The sequence below is a fragment of the Acipenser ruthenus genome, chromosome 5, assembly GCF_902713425.1.
Source record: "Acipenser ruthenus chromosome 5, fAciRut3.2 maternal haplotype, whole genome shotgun sequence".
Taxonomy (NCBI): domain Eukaryota; kingdom Metazoa; phylum Chordata; class Actinopteri; order Acipenseriformes; family Acipenseridae; genus Acipenser; species Acipenser ruthenus.
This window is the reverse complement of record NC_081193.1, coordinates 3,363,648-3,385,659: the sequence shown is the minus strand read 5'-3', so window position 1 is coordinate 3,385,659 and position 22,012 is coordinate 3,363,648. Positions and strand designations below refer to the sequence as shown.

Sequence of the window (22,012 nt, the reverse complement as noted above, 5' to 3'; positions counted from 1 at the left end):
ATTTACTTTGTTTTTGTTTACTATCTGGTAAGGTTTTGTATCTCACACTCGATGTAGCCAAACAGGCTACAAATGAAATGTGTCATCATGTAGCCAGGAGGCGGGTGTAGAGAAGAAACTGACAGGGAAATCGCTCCCATTGTAGCTGATTTTCTTTCATATCGGTAAAGCACACATATGTCATTTTCTTTATTGTTTTTCTTTAAGCTTTATTGTATTGACCGAAAAGCAGAGAACTTTGTTAGATTGAAAAATGTTCATCTTGCTTTGGTACAAAGACAAAAGTCGCAAATGCTTTGTTTTATTTATTCATGATAAACACAGCAACAAAACAATGCTGTTTGTTTGGCTGAGCTCTCCTTTTTATTTGTAATGAGCTTATGGTTACATTTATTTGTTGCCGCCAGTTTCTTTAAAACAAAACAATACTATCCCACAATCCCCCAGTGACCTTTGATGCATGGAAAGAATTTCCAAGGTTGGCCAGGTTTGGAGAAAAGCACTGAAAAACATTTTGATTTCGGCAATCAGCCATGGGCAGCCTAAGCCTGTAGCGCCAGGCAGTGGAAACGAGGCATTATTTCCAACATGTGGTTCTAACATGGCTATATTTAAATAAATAAATAAATACATAAAAAGAAACTGAGACTTGAAGATGTCCTCCATGGATAAACCAGGTGGTTTTACAAGACAATACCAAGAAGGTGCATGCATATTGTGTACACGTTTCTTATAAAAATCAAGCAGGTAGTGGGAATCTGAAAGTTCTAAAATTCAAGATATTGACAAGGAACTTACTTGGATCGTTCAGTTCATGCAGTTTGGATACAGGCTGCTTTCTGCTTCTTGACATCTTTGATGAAGCAGGACTTGTTCCTCCAGCCAGTTCAGCTCTCCCGTTGTGATATACAAGGTTGCTTCTGGTAGTGTGTGCTGGAGGAGTCATCACTACATCCATCATCAGTGAATTCACGGTCATATTTGCATTATAAAAACTCCTGCTAGGAATACCTTTGGTTAAATGTTTTGGTCCTGCAGAAAGTGCATGAATTGGCGGTCGAGAGAGATGTCCTGCAGTTTCAGTTACTTTGATAGTATTATTTATGCAACTTGTTGCATTCTGCAAGAGAGACTGCCCGCAGTTTTCACAGTTCACATGATCTTCACTTGGCTTGCTACAATTTCCACAGAGTGTTAAGTAGACATCAGGGTCTAATTCCTACAGAAGAAAGTAATTGTAAAAACTTTATTTACATTTATATTCTCTTATATCTTTGTACACTATGAATTTTGGCTGTATTAAAGATCTCTTTATAAATGTTTCTTATTAAAAATGTATTCCTAATAAACTACATAACTTTTAAAAATATATTATACAAAAAGTAACAGGTAATAGCAAGTTTATAGATAACACACAACATTATAATGCTAGTAATCACATCATCATACAGCAGTTTAACCAGGGAGAAGATGTACACCACACAAGCACAACTAACAAGCAAGTTGTTCTGTGACATTGTTGTTAATTGTAGGACTCTGAAGCCAGCATATTTTTTATTCTCATTTTAATATAATTGCAATACATACAAAGGTGCAAAATGCATTTTGTTAAAAGCTACAGTAAATCAGCCATCATATACTGTACACCCAGATTGTGAAACTCCCAATAACTTGTGCCAAAGAAAGTTCTCAGCAAGTTTAATCACAACTGGACAAACAGGTTCCCCAAACTGTAAAAAGATAAGTGTGACACACAGAGAGAAAGACACACTTCCCTATATTCATTTATATTAAAATGAAGGGGCTCCACAGTACAGAATTAATCATTAGTCCAAATGTGATTCAACTGAAACTTGGATCAAGAACGTTATTTATTTATGTATGTGTTGTTTGAATGAAGGGCAGCTGAAATAAGCAAAAGACAAGATCACTAAACAATATGATAAATATCACACTGCACAATGATACATGCACCACGAAAAGTATTATGAAAAAGCTGTGCATTTTACACTCACCTCCACCTTTTTAGAAACACTTGTTGTTGAAAAACAATCCATTACCTCTGAAGAAGGTCGTCGCTTTTGCTGAATCCGCCTTTTAATTTCTCTGTCCGATCCCTGGTTACTATTTTCTGACAGAAAGGAAAACGATTTGACATTTACAAACAAACAAACTGTTCAGCCTCATGAGTCAAAACATGTACTGCCAAAAAACTTTTTTTTATCATAGGTCTTGCATTTTCATTAACAGATTCATTCCAGACGGTACTATCTTCAAAACAACACCCTTCCTTTTGGAAATGAATGAAAAGATTCTCCTGTACAGTATATACTTTTCCCAGTGCCTGGGGCCATTGTAAAATCCACAGTTTACGAATAAAAAAAACATTCACATCAACTACACACCTACATTTGAAGACATTTGTTTGACTAATTACCCTTATTATGATAGTCAGTAATACGTCTTTATACATCTCAGATTTTGTATTTTGCAACAAGATTACAGATTGCTTTTTAGTTAACCAGTTTTCAAGTTTCTATGCCATTGACAAATAGAAGCTGCAGAACACTCACCTGTACTCTCTGGACAAGTCAGAATGATGCTGTCAAATTCTACTCTTTGGACATGAGGGGGGTATTCTTTTCTGAAAAGACAGAAATGTTTCCTTATGAAAAAGCTGTAAGCTGTAGCCTCTTTCTTAAATGCAAGCAGACTGTTAACTTCAAACCACATAGACCGCAAATCAGATATTTTAACATAATAAATTCTTGTGATTATAGTTGTCATTCCTGCATTATTCTATTAGTTCAGTTGTTTATTGATCTATTTTTGTAAAACAAACAAATACACTTGGCAATCTTCTGGGTCTTTACGGTTTAAAAAAAAAAAAAAAAAAAAATCAGGATATCCAAATATTAAAAAGACAAAGCTGTAATAGAAATACAGCATCCTTTGCATTCTGGTGCCTTTATTATACAGGTCATAAGGTCTGATGGCAGCATGAGCATCAAAAGATTAGGTAACAGGAAACAGCAGCAACTATTCAACTACAGGTGTAGTCTTTGAAATAACTGCAGTCGCAGTCTTCAGTCCAGTTATTACAGCTAGCGCTAATTATATATATATTACCGGTCAAAAGTTTTAGAACACCTCAATTTTTCCAGTTTTTATTGAAATTTACGCAGTTTAATGTCTCAATGTACTCTGAAATTAAAGCGATGAACAAATAAACAATGGGAGATAAAAAAGAAATCATGGAATCGTTTTGTTTAACAAAATTTAATCTAAATTTTTGACTCAAAGTAGCCACCTTTTGCGGATATAACAGCCGAACACACTTGTGGCATTCTTTCTACAATGGAAATCAAATATTGTTCGGAAAGTTTTTCCCAACACTGTTGCAGAAGTTCCCACAAATGTGTTGCACTTGTAGGTTGCTTTGCTTTCACCCTTCTGTCCAGTTCATCCCAAACCAGCTCGATGGGGTTTAAGTCTGGAGACTGTGCTGGCCATGCCATGATTTGAAGCTTACTGTCTTGTTCTTTTCTTCTAAAGTAGTTCTGACATAGCCTGGAGGTATGTTTTGGGTCATTATCTTGCTGTAGGATGAACCCCTGACCAACTTGGCGTATACCAGAGGGTACTGCATGGCGCTGCAAAATGCTGTGGTAGCAGTTTTGGTTCAGGGTGCCACTCACTCTGTGCAAGTCGCTGACTCTGGATCCAGCAAAAGAGCCCCAGACCATCACGCTTCCTCCTCCATGTTTGACAGTTGGTGTCACACACCGAGGAACCATCCTTTCGCCTACTCGACAGCGTACAAAAACCCTGCTTGATGAACCGAAGATTTCAAATTTTGATTTATCGGTCCATAAGACCTTCTTCCAGTCTTCAGTAGTCCACTGGCGGTGCTTCATGGCCCAGGCAAGCCTCTTTTTCTTATTTTGCCATCTTAGCAATGGCTTTCTTACTGCCACTCGACCTGTCAAACCTGAAGCTCGAAGTCTTCTCTTCACAGTTGAAACTGAGACTTGCTTACTTCGACCAGTGTTAAGCTGTGCTGGAAGCTGTTGTCCTGTGAGCCGCCTATCACGCAAGCTGTTGACTCTCAGAAACTTGTCTTCTGATTCTGTTGTGGCTTTGGGTCTGCCAGACCTCTTCCTGTCAGAGTTTCCTCCAGTTTCCAGGTGCCTTTTGATGGTGTAGGAAACTGTACTAACTGACACCTTGGCTTTCTTTGCAATTTCTCTAAAGGAAAGACATACACTTTTAGGGGTTATAATGGTCTGTCTGTCTTCCTTTGTTAATTGCCTTTTTCTCGCCATTATGAAAGCAATATACTACTTCCTGCAGTACAATACTGTCCAAATAATGCTTAAGAGGGTGTAGTAACACAGTCTGTTCCAACACTGCCTTTATACAGACAAAGGGTTTGTAAGTAATCAACAAAAGTTGGGACACCTGTAGGAATTGTTAGCATCGACTTTCAAGGCTTAATTTACTTCCATTGCTGCAGAACAGCTGTAAGTTGTTAACCTAGTACTTGTTCCCTGAAAAAGGCCTTTTTGTATAACTCTGAAATGTACATTATTTTTCAGTTTTTGGTAACCTAAACTTTTTTGTTAACCTCTGGCAGTTTACCGCTTACCTTTGTACCATTTCAGGTTATTCACTGGACTTGAACTGCTTAAATTTCAATAAAAACTGGAAAAATGGGGGTGTTCTAAAACTTGACCGGTAGTGTGTATATGTGTATATATATATATATATATATATATATATATATATATATATATATATATATATATATATATATATATAGCTCTGGAAAAAAATAAGAGACCACTGCAAAATTATCAGTTTCTCTGGTTTTACTATTTATAGGTACGTGTTTGGGTAAAATGAACATTTTTGTTTTATTCTATAAACTACTGACAACATTTCTCCCAAATTCCAAATAAAAATATTGTCATTTAGAGCATTTATTTGCAGAAAATGACAACTGGTCAAAATAACAAAAAAGATGCAGTGTTGTCAGACCTCGAATAATGCAAAGAAAATAAGTTCATATTCATTTTTAAACAACACAATACTAATGTTTTAACTTAGGAAGAGTTCAGAAATCAATATTTGGTGGAATTGATGTTGGGTGACTTTATGCCACTCCTGGTGCAAAAATTCAAGCAGCTCGGCTTTGTTTGATGGCTTGTGACCATCCATCTTCCTCTTGATCACATTCCAGAGGTTTTCAATGGGGTTCAGGTCTGGAGATTGGGCTGGCCATGACAGGGTCTTGATCTGGTGGTCCTCCATCCACACCTTGATTGACCTGGCTGTGTGGCATGGAGCATTGTCCTGCTGGAAAAACCAATCCTCAGAGTTGGGGAACATTGTCAGAGCAGAAGGAAGCAAGTTTTCTTCCAGGACAACCTTGTACTTGGCTTGATTCATGCGTCCTTCACAAAGACAAATCTGCCCGATTCCAGCCTTGCTGAAGCACCCCCAGATGAGTCCAATTTTCAGCTTTGCCCAACACCTGGTCGTCTAATGGTTAGACGGAGACCTGGAGAGGCCTACAAGCCACAGTGTCTCGCACCCACTGTGAAATGTGGTTGAGGATCGGTGATGATCTGGGGGTGCTTCAGCAAGGCTGGAATCGGGCAGCTTTGGCATGAATCAAGCCAAGTACAAGGTTGTCCTGGAAGAAAACTTGCTTCCTTCTGCTCCGACAATCTTCCCCAACTCTGAGGATTGGTTTTTCCAGCAGGACAATGCTCCATGCAACACAGCCAGGTCAATCAAGGTGTGGATGGAGGACCACCAGATCAAGACCCTGTCATGTCAGCCCAATCTCCAGACCTGAACCCCATTGAAAACCTCTGGAATGTGATCAAGAGGAAGATGGATGGTCACAAGCCATCAAACAAAGCCGAGCTGCTTGAATTTTTGCGCCAGGAGTGGCATAAAGTCACCCAACATCAATGTGAAAGACTGGTGGAGAGCATGCCAAGACGCATGAAAGCTGTGCTTGAAAATCAGGGTTATTCCACCAAATATTGATTTCTGAACTCTTCCTAGGTTAAAACATTAGTATTGTGTTGTTTAAAAATGAATATGAACTTATTTTCTTTGCTTTATTCGAGGTCTGACAACACTGCATCTTTTTTGTTATTTTGACCAGTTGTCATTTTCTGCAAATAAATGCTCTAAATGACAATATTTGTATTTGGAATTTGGGAGAAATGTTGTCAGTAGTTTATAGAATAAAACAAAAATGTTCATTTTACCCAAACACATACCTATAAATAGTAAAACCAGAGAAATTGATAATTTTGCAGTGGTCTCTTAATTTTTTCCAGAGCTGTATATATATATATATATATATATATTTTTTTTAAACAAATTATAGTAATAAAACAAATCCTCCTACATCCTTGAATGTGTTATGCTCGGTCTGACACACATGCAACACTGGCTAGTAGTAAACAATACAATGCTATACTTAATTGGCAAAGCAGCTTTCCAAGCCTTGCAAATACATTTGGATAAAAGACAATACACAACTTCCAAGGTACTTGTACCATTAGCTTTCCCAGGTTACATAAGAAATATATTTCCTGATTTTAGAACATTTAAGCAGAGCCAGCATTAAAATAATGAATTAAAGCAAATCTGAAGACTGGTAATGCCCCAAACCGTTAATGAAGCAGGTTACAGAAAAAAAGGCAAGTTCACTTCAAGAACAGGCTTACCTTTCCTTCAGATCAAGACTGCTTTAAAGAGGAAAGAGAGACATGTAAGACTCTAAACCCTGCAAACAAATTGTAGACATTTTATATAAGCACTTTTTAAATAATTTACAGCAGTAGGGATGTCACACTGAACCACCGATTTACAATACAGATCTACATCTGGTTTGTGTTACTTACTGTAGTACAGGATTATTCAAAATACTTTTTCAACCATGCCATAGTCCACTTCTAAGTTAGTGAATTGTGGTTTGTTTTTCACACAATTACTGGGAGCACATAGAAATGTACTTTGGTAACGAACAATTATAAGTAATGGGACTGCTAAAACGTCCATTGGTAAAGTACATTTTTTCAGTGTTTTCCATAACAAACTGGTGCATGAAACCCTTAAAAACATATCTTAAAATCAGGATGTAGAGAGATCCAGAGGCCTCAATTTGAAGTGTGTTCCATTACTGAGAAATAATCTGCTATAAGAAGATCTTACCTTTGGGCTGGGGTTTTTATGACAGCTTGTGCATTAGCATGCTGGAAGCGACGTCCCTGCACAACAGTGCCAGTTGGTGGAGGAGTTACAAGGATGTACTTGGTTCTGCTACTAACTGCTGGTGATCTTACAGCCTGGGGATTTTCACTAATAAAAATAAATACATAAATGTGTATAATATATATATATAAACCATCAAAGTCTGAATCTGGTCAATCTTAAGTTTTACCGGTAAATGTCAACATTTAAACCAAATAAGGTTTTCTTGGATTGTATTTCAGACATTTACCAGTTAATCTTATGATTTAACGAAGCTTATTCGTAAATGCAGGTATATCATCGAAGAATGTATTTATTCCTGTATATAAATTGTCACTTAACAAAATAATCATTAATGTGGAAAAATACATTTATTTCTGTGTACACATTTTCCATTACCAAAAAACACTGATGTCAGACAATATATGTATTTTTGCATATACATTTTCCGTTGACAAAATGATCATTAACGAGCTTACAATAATGTACAACTGAGCAATTTAAAACTAGTTCAATAATATTGTGATCCACTTATACACATTGACAATGGTGTTGAACGCTATTGTACTCCAAATACGTAGTTTAACAATAACATTCTGTTAAATGGAAATTAAATCATATAGCTTTTTCGTTTTGTGCGACGAGGAGGGGGCAAATAGATTTTTAAGAAGGGTAAGTATTTTTCTAGCATTTTGTCCCTTCGACAACAAGTTTTTTTCAAAAATTGTACACCCCTGTACATATAAACACACACATGTAAATATACACACACACACACGTAAACATACACACATGGAATTTTGCATAAACAGGGTATACATATGAGTTTAACCCAAGCTCAACGAGACATATCCTGGAAGCTACAAATATGAGAGTTACTAATTAAATTAACTAAGCAATTGAATGGTTTGAACCGATTGTTTTACCTGTATTGTGGATCATGAAATCTGGATGGACTCATATACCAGGGGGGAACACTTTAAATCTTCATTATTTTCCCAAATATTCTGTCTAACTGACTTTAGTGAGCAACATAGCAGTTATAACATAATTAAACTTGAAATACTAAAGGTCAGCATGAAGAAGGTCTAAAAGAAACCATATTAGAAAAAACAACAAATAAGCAACCTCTCCTACCTGCGATTTCTATTGAAAATAAATAAATAAATAAATAAATAAAATGCATATCAATACTCTACCCAAGTTTCTTGCCAGGTCCTAGCATGTTTAGACCAAGGGCATTTCCTTTGAGAGATCTTAAATGCTTAGTGGCTCTTCTTTCATATGTCTTCAGAGACTCAGAATTGCAAAAAGATTTCAGGTAAGAAGGCTGCTGGCACTGGAAAGAAAAGACGAATTATCCAGAAGCTCCAGCCATCACTTTGCTTACTTTAAAAAAAAAAAAAAAAAAAAACATCCTGGTTAAAAAAAGGAATAAGGAACACCTGGTGACAAAACCGATTTGACTGCTTAATTGTCTTACCTTCTTCCCTTGTGGGTTGTCCATCCCACTGCTGTCATCCATACTCAACAAGTTTGCTTCACTGTAGTTCAGAAAAACACAATTAATAGTCAGCATTACAACTGTATCAATTGTGTTTTTGTGTACGCAATAACCTCTGAAAATAGAAGGCATTTTAATTGAATACAGTATAAACATCTACGGTGTTTGAATGAAAAGGGAATGTGTTTATCAAGCTCATGTACAGCTATGGCCACCAGTTTTGCATCACCCTATAGAATTAACTCATTTTGCTTCATAAAGTGGAATTAAACCTGACAAATACTGTTAACATATTGAATTACATACAGCTTTGTAGTTTTCCCATATACTTCATGAAAAACTCACAAATCTAAAAATTTCAAAATCTAACATGAAATATTGTACTACTTTTAGGCTTCTGGTAGACACTTGGGATATCATTTTGTAGTTTCTTCGACTGTATATGATGTTAAATAAAATATACATATATATATATACACTGAGTGTACAAAACATTAGGAACACCTTTCTAATATTGAGTTGCACCCCCTTTTGCCCTCAGAACAGCCTCAATTCGTCAGGGCATGGACTCTACAAGGTGTCGAAAGTGTTCCACAGGGATGCTGGCCCATGTTGACTCCAATGCTTCCCACAGTTGTGTCAAGTTGGCTGGTAGTGGATCTCTACCTCGAATAGCTTGTTCCATCTCATACCACAGATGCTCAATTGGATTAAGATCTGGTGACTGGGCAGGCCACTGCAGTAAGCTGAATTCACTGTCATGTTCGTGGAACCATTCCTGGACAATCCTAGCCTTGTGGCATGGGGCATTATCCTGCTGAAAAAATCCATTAGCAGATGGATACACTGCTGCCATAAAGGGATGCACCTGATTGGCAATGATGTTCAGATATCCTGTGTCATTCAAACGTTGCTCCACTTTTATCAAGGGGCCCAATGTGTGCCATGTAAACACACCCCACACCATCACACCACCACCACCAGCCTGCAATGTTTACACGTGGCATGATGGATGCATGTACTCATGTGGTTTTCTCCATACCCTAGTCCTCCCATCAGCGTGAAACAGCAGGAACCGGGATTCATCAGACCAGCCAATGTTTTTCCAATCCTCCAGTGTCCAGTGTTTTCGTTCCTTAGCCCACTGCAACCGCAGTTTCTTGTGTTTTGCTGAAAGAAGTGGAACTCTGTTAGGTCGTCGGCTGCCATACCCCATTCGTGTCAAGGTACGACGAGTTGTGCATTCTTTTATGGGTCTTTTCGGCACCAATGTTGTACTGGACTGTCAGTTGACTAAATGTAGCCCGTCTGTTGCTCTGCACAATTCGTGTCAGCCTCCTTTGGTCTCTTTCATCAATGAGCCGTTTTCGACCACTGGCCTGCCGTTGGCTGGATGTCCTTTGGGTGGTGGACCATCCTTGATACACACGGGAAACTGCTGAGCGTGAAAAACCCAGCAGCGTTGCAGTTCTTGACACACTCAAACCGGTGCGCCTGGCACCTACTACCATACCCCGTTCAAAGGCACTTAAATCTTTTGTCTTGCCCATTTACCCTCTGAATGGCGCACATACAGTACACAATCCATGTCTCAGTTGTGTCAATGCTTAAAACTCCTTCTTCAACCTGTCTCCCCTTCATCTACACTGATTGAAGTGGATTTAACAGGTTACATCAATAAGGGATCATAGTTTTCACCTGGATTCACCTTGTCAGTCTATTTCATGGAAAGAGCAGGTGTTCCTAATGTTTTGTACACTCAGTTTATATATATACAGTACTGTGCAAAAGTTTTAGGCAGGTGTGAAAAAATGCTGTAAAGTAAGAATGCTTTCAAAAATAGACATGTTAATAGTTTATATTTATCAATTAACAAAATGCAAAGTGAGTGAACAGAAGAAAAATCTACATCAAATCAATATTTGGTGTGACCACCCTTTGCCTTCAAAACAGCATCAATTCTTCTAGGTACACTTGCACACAGTTTTTGAAGGAACTCGGCAGGTAGGTTGGCCCAAACATCTTGGAGAACTAAACACAGTTCTTCTGTGGATTTAGGCAGCCTCAGTTGCTTCTCTCTCTTCATGTAATCCCAGACAGACCCGATGATATTGAGATCAGGGCTCTGTGGGGGCCATACCATCACTTCCAGGACTCCTTGTTCTTTACGCTGAAGATGGTTCTTAATGACTTTCGCTGTATGTTTGGGGTCGTTGTCATGCTGCAGAATAAATTTGGGGCCAATCAGATGCCTCCCTGATGGTATTACATGATGGATAAGTATCTGCCTGTACTTCTCAGCATTGAGGAGACCATTAATTCTGACCAAATCCCCAACTCCATTTGCAGAAATGCAGCCCCATACTTGCAAGGAACCTCCACCATGCTTCACTGTTGCCTGCAGACACTCATTCGTGTACCGCTCTCCAGCCCTTCGGCGAACAAACTGCCTTCTGCTACAGCCAAATATTTCAAATTTTGACTCATCAGTCCAGAGCACCTGCTGCCATTTTTCTGCACCCCAGTTTCTGTGTTTTCGTGCATAGTTGAGTCGCTTGGCCTTGTTTCCACGTCGGAGGTATGGCTTTTTGGCCGCAAGTCTTCCATGAAGGCCACTTCTGACCAGACTTCTCCGGACAGTAGATGGGTGTACCAGGGTCCCACTGTTTTCTGCCAATTCTGAGCTGATGGCACTGCTGGACATCTTCCGATTGCGAAGGGAAGTAAGCATGATGTGTCTTTCATCTGCTGCAGTAAGTTTCCTTGGCCGACCACTGTGTCTACGGTCCTCAACGTTGCCCGTTTCTTTGTGCTTCTTCAAAAGAGCTTGGACAGCATATCTGGAAACCCCTGTCTGCCTTGAAATTTCTGCCTGGGAGAGACCTTGCTGATGCAGTATAACTACCTTGTGTCTTGTTGCTGTGCTCAGTCTTGCCATGGTGTATGACTTTTGACAGTAAACTGTCTTCAGCAACCTCACCTTGTTAGCTGAGTTTGGCTGTTCCTCACCCAGTTTTATTCGTCCTACACAGCTGTTTCTGTTTCAGTTAATGATTGTGTTTCAACCTACATATTGAATTGATGATCATTAGCACCTGTTTGGTATAATTGTTTAATCATACACCTGACTATATGCCTACAAAATCCCTGACTTTGTGCAAGTGTACCTAGAAGAATTGATGCTGTTTTGAAGGCAAAGGGTGGTCACACCAAATATGGATTTGATTTAGATTTTTCTTCTGTTCACTCACTTTGCATTTAGTTAATTGATAAATATAATCTATTAACATGTCTATTTTTGAAAGCATTCTTACTTTATAGCATTTTTTCACACCTGCCTAAAACTTTTGCACAGTACTGTATATATATATATATATATATATATATATATATATATATATATATATACACACACACACACACACACACACACACACACACATACAGTGCTGTGAAAAAGTATTTGCCCCCGTCTGATTTTCTGCATTTTTGCACATTTTTCACATTGTATTTGGTCAGATTTTTTTGTGGGTTGTAGTAGTATATAGAGGGAGTCTGAGAGAAAAAATGACACCAAAGTGTGGTGCTTCTTTCATTTGTTTGGTGTGCACGGTAATCAAACATGCAATCTTCAGGTGTGAAAAAGTTATTGCCCCCCCCCAAGTTAACTGAACACAATTAAAGGGATAATTAGGGTCAGCTGTTTGAGTACTTTGGTTAACAACCAGGCCTGATTTGGGCCAGCCCTGCCCAATATAAATCTGACTAACTTTGGCCCTTACCATCAGAGTGAAGTTGTCAGCACACAGGTTCTAGAGGCACATCATGCCACGAACAAAAGAAATTCCTGATGACCTCCGGAAAAAAAGTTGTTGATGCCTATCAGTCTGGAAAGGGTTACAAAGCCATTTCTAAGGCTCTGGGGCTCCACCGAACCACAGTCAGAGCCATATTGTCCAAATGGAGAAAGTTTGGGACAGTAGTGAATCTTCCCAGGAGTGGCCGTCCTGCCAAAATCTCTCCAAGAGCAAGGCGTAAAATCGTCCAGGAAGTCACAAAGAACCCTAGAACAACATCCAGGGATCTCCAGGCCTCTCTCGCCTCAGCTAAGGTCAGTGTTCATGACTCCACCATCAGAAAGACACTGGGCAGAAATGGGATTCATGGCAGAGTAGCAAGGCGGAAACCATTGCTCACTAAGAACAACATGAATGCCTGTCTCAAGTTTGCCAAAAAGCACCTGGATGATCCTCAAGAGTTCTGGAACAATGTTCTATGGACAGATGAGTCAAAAGTGGAACTTTTTGGCCAACATGGGCCCCGTTATGTCTGGCGAAAACCAAACACTGCATTCCACAGTAAGAACCTCATACCAATGGTCAAGGATGGTGGTGGTAGTGTCATGGTTTGGGGACCCCTTGCCATCATTGAAGGAACCATGAATTCTACTCTGTATCGGAGAATTCTACAGGAGAATGTCAGGCCATCCATCCGTGAGCTGAAGCTGAAGCGCAGCTGGGTCATACAGCAAGACAATGATCCGAAACACACAAGCAAGTCTACATCAGAATGGTTGAAGAACAAGAAATTTTAAGTTTTGGATTGGCCTAGTCAAAGTCCAGACCAGGCAATGAAATGAGCAGTTCATGCTCGAAAACCCACAAATGTCACTGAGTTGAAGCAGTTCTGCATGAAGGAGTGGGCCAAAATTCCTCCACGGCGCTGTGAGAGACTAATCAATAACTACAGGAAGCGTTTGGTTGCAGTTATTGCTGCTAAAGGTGGCGTAACCAGTTATTGAGTCTAAGCGGGCGATTATTTTTTCACACGGTGGCATTGGGTTTTGCATAACTTTCTTTAATAAATAAATGAAATATGTATCAAATTTTTGTGTTTGTTCACTCAGGGTCCCTTTTATTATTATTATTATTATTTATTTCTTAGCAGACGCCCTTATCCAGGGCGACTTACAATCGTAAGCAAATACATTTCAAGTACTTTTATCTAATATTAGGTTTTGGTTGAAGATCTGATGACATTCAGTGTCAAAAACATGAAAAAATGCAGAAAATCAGACAGAGGGCAAATACTTTTTCACGGCACTGTATATATAAGTGCCCTACATAAGTATTGGGACAGCGAAGTCAAAATTGCTATTTTTGCTGTACACTCAAGCAATATGAAAATACGATTAAAAGATGAATATGAGGCAAAAGTACAGAATGTCACCTTTTATTTCTGGCTGTTTCAACACATATATGTTTTACCAACTAAGAATAACAGCACTTTCAGAGTTCCATCCCCCCATTGTATGTGAGCATAAGTATTAGGACATTTGGCTAACAGGCGTTTCTAATTGATCAGGTGTTTCCTGTTGCACTGATTGTTCACACATAAATGAGCTGTAAATGTGTAGTCTCAGTTCTATCCTTTGCTTTTGCCTTTGGAGTCTGCACTTGGTGTCAGTAGGCATAATCCAACATGAAGACCAGGGAGCTGTCTATGAAAGAAAAGCAAGCGATTTGGATGCTAAAAGAAAAGAGGAATTCAATTAGAACCATAGCACAAAAGTTGGGCATAGCCAAATTAACAGTTTGGAATGTCCTGAAAAAGAAAGAAACCACTGGTGTCTTCAGCAATCCGCAACGACCAGGTCGGCCAAGGAAAACAACAGCAGTTGATGACAGAAAAATGACCAGAGTTGTGAAAAACAACCCTAAAATAAGTGTCAGTGAAATCACCAACAACCTCCAGAATGCTGGGGTGAAAGTGTCACAATCTACTGTTCACAGAAGACTTTGGCAGCAGAATTACAAAGGCTACACTGCAAGATGAAAACCTCTGATCAGCACAACAGGAAACACCTGATCAATTAGAAACGCCTGTTAGCCAAATGTCCTAATACTTATGCTCACATAAAATGGGGAGATGGAACTCTAAAAGTGCTGTTATTCGTAGTTGGTAAAACATGTATGTCTTGAAACCACCAGAAATAAAAGGTGACATTCTGTACTTTTGCCTCATATTTTAATATTGCTTGAGTGTACAGCAAAATTAGCAATTTTGACTTCACTGTCCCAATAGCTATGGAGGGCACTGTATATATACAGTCGCCTCCAAAATTATTGTTACCCTGGATAAAGATGAGCAAAAAAGGCTGTATAAAATAAACAACACAGGTAATGAGCTATATTTTATGCTCAAATATATGGGAAAACCATATTCTTTTATTCTAATACAATTGCTCAGAGAAAACATTTTTATTAACAAGTAATAAAATTTGTTCTCAAAAAGATAGGTGTCAGAATTATTGGCACCCCTAAAGATTCTTATAAATTTTATCAAACAAAATTAAAACTGCATTAACATTCTACTTCTTTAAGTTCATCTCAGTCTTAAGGAACTGTATAGTGGCCTTCCATGGCTTCCTGTTTCACTGGGGTATAAAAATGAGGTAACACGCATATGAAATCCATTTGTCATCCATCACCATGGGGAAAGGCAAAGAACTCACAAATGAAAAGAGACAAATGGTTGTTGACCTTCATTAAATCAGGCAATGGGTACAAAACAATAGCTAAAAAACTAAATATACCACTTACCACTATTAGGGCAATAATTAAGAAGTTTAAAACCACTGGAACAGTGGTAAACTTGCCTGGTAGGGGACACAAGTGTATCTTGCCCCCACGCATAGTGAGGCAGACGGTTCGGGAGGCAAAGGAAAATCCAAGGGCCACAGTTAGAGCATTACAAAACTTGGTTGTATATTGGGGTCACCAAGTCTCCAAATCTACAATTAGCCACCACCTCCATGCCAATAGGCTATTTGGAAACCAGGAGGCTGAAACTTGGCCGCAAGTGGATCTTCCAGCAAGACAATGACCCCAAGCACACATAAAAATCCACAAAGAAATGGTTAATTGACCACAAAATCAACATTTTGCAATGGCCATCTCAGTCTCTGGACTTGAACCCCATTGAACACCTGTGGTTTCAATTGAAGAGGGCAGTCCATAAGTGCAGACCGAAGGATATCAAGGATCTGGAAAGATTCTGTATGGAGGAATGGTCTAAGATCCCTCCCAATGTGTTCTCCAATCTCATTAAACATAAAAAAAAGACTCAGTGCCGTTATCCTTAAAAGGTGAGGGTGCACAAAGTACTGAAAACAAGGGTGCCAATAATTGTGACACTACATTTTTTTTTTTTTGGAAATAAATTTATAATTTGAGAAATATGTAATTTTGGTTGATTCCATTGAATCATTAATAAAGTCAAATATATTCCACATGTTGGAAAATTACAATATAGCTCAGTACTGGTATTATTTATTTTATACAGTCTTTTTGCTCATCTTTATCAAGGGTGCCAATAATTTTGGAGGTGACTGTATGTGTGTGTTTTTCTTTTTTTGTCTCAATCCTAAAATTCTAGGTGATGCAAAACTTTTGGCCACAGCTGTAGTCTGTATCTTTGCATACCTGTTTTTGATATCCACAAAGTCCTGGTATTTCAGTTACAAGTATACTGCAAGCAGGTATACACTTCACACCAGATTATACAGAGTAAATGCAGCAGTGTAGTGGCTCAGCAGGGTATGGCTGATGCTGCATATCCTGAGAGACTTAAATGGCAAATCTTACGGCCTCAGCAAAACTAACGATAGACATACAGTTTTCCATGCAGAAACAGGTTTGATTTTATCACATTACTGATATTTAGCATTTTCAAATCCAATACTCTACCATTTGTATGTTATAATTATTATTTATACAGTGATATAGTGATATGTTAGCATACCATTGTACACTGCATTGTTTAGGATGCAAAACAGTGGGATTTCTCAATTGTGGTAAAAGAAAATAAAAAAATAGCATTGTTCCATGAAATATAGGCCTATTCCTCATAAGAGTGCAATTATCCTGTAATGTGCCCGTTTCTGCATCCCATATGAAACAATGCTTAGCCACCCCTCTATATTATCCTTTTTTTATATCCAGCCTCTCAAGACAGACATTTTCATATGCAGTACGTTATGTGATGCCGGACAGGAAAACAATTTATTGTGTTTTGTACAAGAAACGGAACCTAGTTACACAAATAAGGTAGTTTTTAAAAATGCTTGGGCATTGCAGGGTTAAGACAATCTAAGGTGGTCAGTTTCGAAGGGCACATTGATGATTCTCTGCTGTAGCTTTTCAGAAGCATTATCCAACTGCAATGTTGGGAAATCATACTGTACTGCCATCCAAAAATGTATTTTACAAGATACAGTACTGTACAGGCTTTAAGTGAAGGATCCACAATGACCTGCACATGTGTTCTAAAGTTTATTTTTTAAATATGTTCAATAGTAGCAGTCTAGGCCTGCTCATTTTTTTTTACTGGTCCTGGTCCCTAGTTTTTAATACTAACCCCAAGGAATAAAATAAAAAGTGGTCATTTTCCATATCAGCATCCCTTATAGGGAAACTTACTGACAAATTAGTAATCTGCCTATGGCTACCCCAAATGGATCACAAGATACTGTATCCTTTTGTGTTTGTGAACTACAGCCTGCATGCTCCCAGACTGATTGGCTTATATTAAATAACATGAAGGTAAAAATCCTCATAGAATTCTTACTCAATTGCTTGGGTAGTCATAGAATTTAAGAACAATTAGCCCAGTTATGAAACTGTACAGGAGGTTTTTATTTTTAAATGTATTTGTTTTTTTAAAAGGGGGACTAGATAACTTGTACTGATGGCTTTAAAATACACTAGCATTAAACCTATTCTTTCCTATGACTAAATAAGGCTATTGATTATTAATAAGTGGGTGCAAAAATAAGGGGGGGGGGGGGGGTTTAGGGTTTAAAAAAAACAGGGGCACTCTAATTAATGTACAGTATTCTTCTGTTTAGAGTCACTTTGTATCATTTTCTGATTAAGGCACCCCACCCAAATTGCTCTCTATGGTTTATTTTGGGTGTTATTTAAAATGCACACCGTGTTTATAAGCCCTGTCAAATAAGAAAAAAATAGGTCTACATTTTTAGACTATGTCCATGCATAACAAGAATAACTGAAACCTCTAGGTGAAAAGGTTCAGTGAGTACTTGAAATAAACTCAAACAAGCCTGTGCCATCAGCCAAGAGGAAGAGGCATGCTTTGCCACCTGCATACAAATACATTACCAGGCTTGCTTTCAGTTAGTCTTTTCTTGGACAATGGACAGGAATGGCCATGGGCCCTGCTGCCTACTACAAACTGTCAATTGGCTGTTTTGTTGGTTTTTTTTACAATCTGAATTACCCTTTGAGCAATGACGTACACGCGGCTGTAAACAACACTGTTTTTTTGTATTGCTGGAGAAACTGTCAAGCATAATTTATATCAGCAAGAACCTGCTATTCCAATTTTCTCTAATTAAGAGGAATACAGTTTTGTTGATTATCCTGCTTATGCTCTGCCTGCATATTAAGTTACCATAGAAACGCTTATGTAGACTTACTCACTGTTTACCACAATTAGGGCAAGCAGGGCTCATTTGTGTACTTTTTTAAATCAAACCCCACACCGAAGAAGCAGAAAATGGTAACAATGAACTTAAAAGAGAACTCAATCCAGGCTTTACTTAAAAGTGATATTTAGGTGAGTCACATTTGGTTAATTCTACACAGTTAACACTACTTTGTTTGGTATGATTTTAAGCTATAATGTATGCAGTTAGTGAAATGAAGATTCTGTTTTTTTTCTGTTGGCTAGTTAGATGATGTAAACATGCGGTAAAAAATCTCCAACTGCTTTTAAATGTAAAACTTATGAATGCACACTATGTGCATTCTATGAATTTTAGATAACAGATTTATTGAAATTATTTTTAGATCAACTTAGAAAAATGCAATCCAATCAACACCAATGACCTTCACCTGATTGTCCTCAGCATCTGATTTCTGTGGAGAGCTCAAGCTGAATCGGTTTGTGCAGCACTACCAATTACCAATATCTGCACACCAGATATCTCAAGAAGCCTCATTTGGTTCTCAAAAGAATTTGTGGGTATAAAACTATGCCACAGATACTCATTTCTCAGATACTGAACTTCAAATTAAAATAATGACTCCATCCACAGAAAACTGAAAATGCTTTATGCAAATGTCCTTAGTACTGGATATACATTAACTAAAGTACCTCTTTTCTGGCTATTGGCTTTATAATGCGGCTTAATTACTGTGTAATGGTTTTCAATCAATTGAGATATGCAATGTAAAGGTACCACTACTTTTGTCCTGAACACATACTAGAAATTACTTAAGCGCTTTTATTTTAATTTTATTTTTATAAATATGGTTTATTAAACTATTAGACATTGTGTATTGTGGCCTGTTATATTAATTAGTGGCTAATGTTAACTGAATGCTTGTATTTCACATGTTCTCTTGAATTACCTGACCGGTACATTAAGTGGAGTGTATCGATACTGTCTACGACTGTATACAATCTTGGTCAGAATCTCCGATCATAAGCCGCTTCAATCACAGGTAGATTTATTTCAGAGAAGAAGTATCTTTCAGAAATGTTTACATTAGCTACTATATATGATACACTTACTGTATATCCACAGTTTAAATATACACGTTTACTTAGTTATATTAACATTATTCGCTAATTTAAGAAATACATGCTCCACATTGTTTTGTACAAGTACAGCAGATCGTGCATGAATACGAAAATTTATCGACTTCTTAAAACATTTAAATACTCCCTCACACACAAAAAACAATTGTAACTGTCTTCAATTTCATCCCTCGCATTTGTTTATTGCAATGTGATGCACTTTTAATTACATACCATGTAGACATATGTCAGGTGTTACCAAATTGTATTATTTTCTAGATTAATTTACATTTGAAACTATTTGGATCTAAAGTTTATAACATTGTATAAATCGTTCTAAGCGTTTTACGGTACTCAAATAAAAAAATCCGCAATGTTAACATTTAATTAAACTCCCAGTTGTCATCATAAACATGACCATAACATTTCATATTTGTTTAAGCTATAATGGGAAATGCGCCCCACTATCACTAGGCCTATTCTTTCTACTGCAGAAGAGCCTCTTCCAAATACAGCCAAAAACGAATCCAAAACTCTACTGTGCGCTTAGACAAATATTTTACGCTCAGTCTGCATGTGTTTATTTTCGAAATAATACAGTAAATAAATCGGTACAGGCCTACCTTTAAAAAAAGAGGCTTTGTTTGTGGGCCATATTATTAGTCCATTTAGTTGTGTCGGTGCAGTGATTCTGGTACCAAATCCCGTCTCGTTGCTCTCGTCGGCGGAGCTGGTTTGTGATGGTTCTTTTTTTTTTTTTTTAATCTGTCCGACACCAGCGCGACCCGGGCTTCTTGACTGGTATTTTGTCACTATATTGACATATTTATAATATTAAGCACAAGAAAAGACGACTGACAGTGACAGCGACAGTGCCCCCAGTACTGCTTTCTTGTATTACCACTGTGTTAATGTGTTCAGTCCTGGCTTGTGTTCGGTTAGGTCTCGGACGGTCTGTCTCCCAGGACATCAGTTGCTTTTCTCAAAATTCAGATGTGTTCGGTTTAAATTTTGAAGTGGAGAGGCTCAATCTAACTCCGGGGCCATATCGTCCAAGTAGCTAAACTGTCACCCTCTGACTAAACCACTGCTTGTGCTACGGGCGTCTCCCAATCCCAGAACAACCAGTCTTCCTCTGGATTACTTTCTCAAATCAAGCCCCCGGATGCAGTTTGTTGCGTTAGCATAGGCCTCAGTCTAAACTGAGTATTGGTCGCAGTTAAAACTTTATTCAGTTGAACAGCATTCTTTCATATTAATCGCGTCTGTATACTGCAGCTCAACAAGAAAAAAATATATCACTATCACCGGTAAGGAACAAGTGTAAACTGTTTAAAAAATAAAATAAATACATTTTTAAACCATTTTCAATAAAATAAGCTATAGATAGTATGGCATTCAAAGTCATTAATGTGATTACGGTTTATTACTATTTGAAAACGTTTTGTAATTACAGTAAACACAATAATAAACAGTATTCTGTATTACTATGTCTACAGTGTCTTGTTTTTTAACCTGGTTACACTGCTCAGGACGCCAGCAGGTCATAGAACCGCTCAGAACAGTCACGACTTGTCAAAATCGTGACACCAGGTGGCGACATTAGAGAGAAGGATTTCCAGAGCTGTAGTGGTTTTAAGGACTGAATTCATGTTGTTTTTATCAAACTGTTCTAAACTGTTTTGTTAGCTTCTTTAATATAAAGAATAAAATAAAAACAGAATACAAATAATTGTCAATAGAGCACACAGCAATATGTCAACAAACAAGAGATTTAGAACAGGTGAAAAGTAAGGGCTGGTTTCACTGGACCTGAAGCACTAAACCTGGACTACCTTACCCAATTTAACAAGATTTCTGCTAGTTACGGTCTGTAAAACCAACCATAAATCTTTAAATAAATGACAACCCACTCAATTATATTGCTAAACACAAAATAAAGGCTGTTATAGTCATTGAGAAAACTGCCCTCAGTGATTCTCCTTTTATTCATATGTAACAATGCTTGGAAGCAATGTATATTTCAATGGAAAACGTTGAAATCGGATTGTGAATGAGTTGTTTTGGGTTACATCACTGGGAGGATGTGCCTATGGGTGGATTGGAATAGCAAACAGTAATTATACCTGAGTAGCACTGAATGTAACTGAAAACTAGGTAATACTCAACCTTGAAGCAACAACCTAGAAACTGAAGTGGAAACATACAGAGTCAAGGGAAAGGTACATACAATATGATACTTACCCTTTATAATATGATATTTTAATTAAAAGCAACAACTACATCTGTACGGTTTTGCTTAGTTCAAAACTTAAGTGTTGAATTCTGTATGCAATTCTTTATTATGTGAAATAAGGATGGCAAATGAACAATTCCTTTGTTTCCCTTTTCTAAAACAAGTTTCAATGTCGCTTCTTATAATGTGTGGCGCTGGATGGTCCTGGTGGATCTAAAGAGACCAAAGAACACAACCCTCTTCTGTTGCATTGCTTATTGGAATAATTCGCATTCGTTTGCTTATGGATTGAATCCAACAATTAGACACACGTGTGTATGAACATGTTGCATAATCTAAGGGGCAATGCAGTGATTGCTGAAATATAATTGAATGCAGACATTTCTTCA

The 22,012-nt window shown here is 37.9% G+C and overlaps 2 protein-coding genes across 11 annotated transcripts in view; one reads left to right on the top strand and one right to left on the bottom strand.

Annotated features, from left to right (window-relative positions):
- Positions 1-20,872, bottom strand: part of senp6a (SUMO specific peptidase 6a) — a 50,556-nt gene extending 29,684 nt beyond the window's left edge. Inside the window, exons 1-8 of one of the 10 annotated variants that reach the window (XM_059023530.1) lie at positions 20,011-20,872; positions 8,762-8,897; positions 8,478-8,617; positions 7,240-7,386; positions 6,753-6,773; positions 2,574-2,644; positions 2,016-2,131; positions 799-1,219 (exon numbers count right to left, since the gene is read on the bottom strand). In XM_059023530.1, coding sequence (XP_058879513.1) covers positions 799-1,219; positions 2,016-2,131; positions 2,574-2,644; positions 6,753-6,773; positions 7,240-7,386; positions 8,478-8,617; positions 8,762-8,857 — 1,012 coding nt within the window. In that variant the 5' untranslated portion in view covers positions 8,858-8,897; positions 20,011-20,872. Of the gene's footprint in view, positions 1-798; positions 1,220-2,015; positions 2,132-2,573; positions 2,645-6,752; positions 6,812-7,239; positions 7,387-8,477; positions 8,668-8,761; positions 8,898-20,010 lie in introns of those variants that run through there. The other 9 variants (XM_059023523.1, XM_059023526.1, XM_059023522.1 and 6 more) reach the window with 9 other exon arrangements.
- LOC117962508 (filamin-A-interacting protein 1-like) overlaps positions 18,322-22,012 on the top strand; it is a 60,291-nt gene continuing 56,600 nt past the window's right edge. Inside the window, exon 1 of the mRNA XM_034917841.2 lies at positions 18,322-18,421. The gene's annotated coding sequence lies outside the window, so the exon portion shown is untranslated. The remainder of the gene's footprint in view (positions 18,422-22,012) is intronic.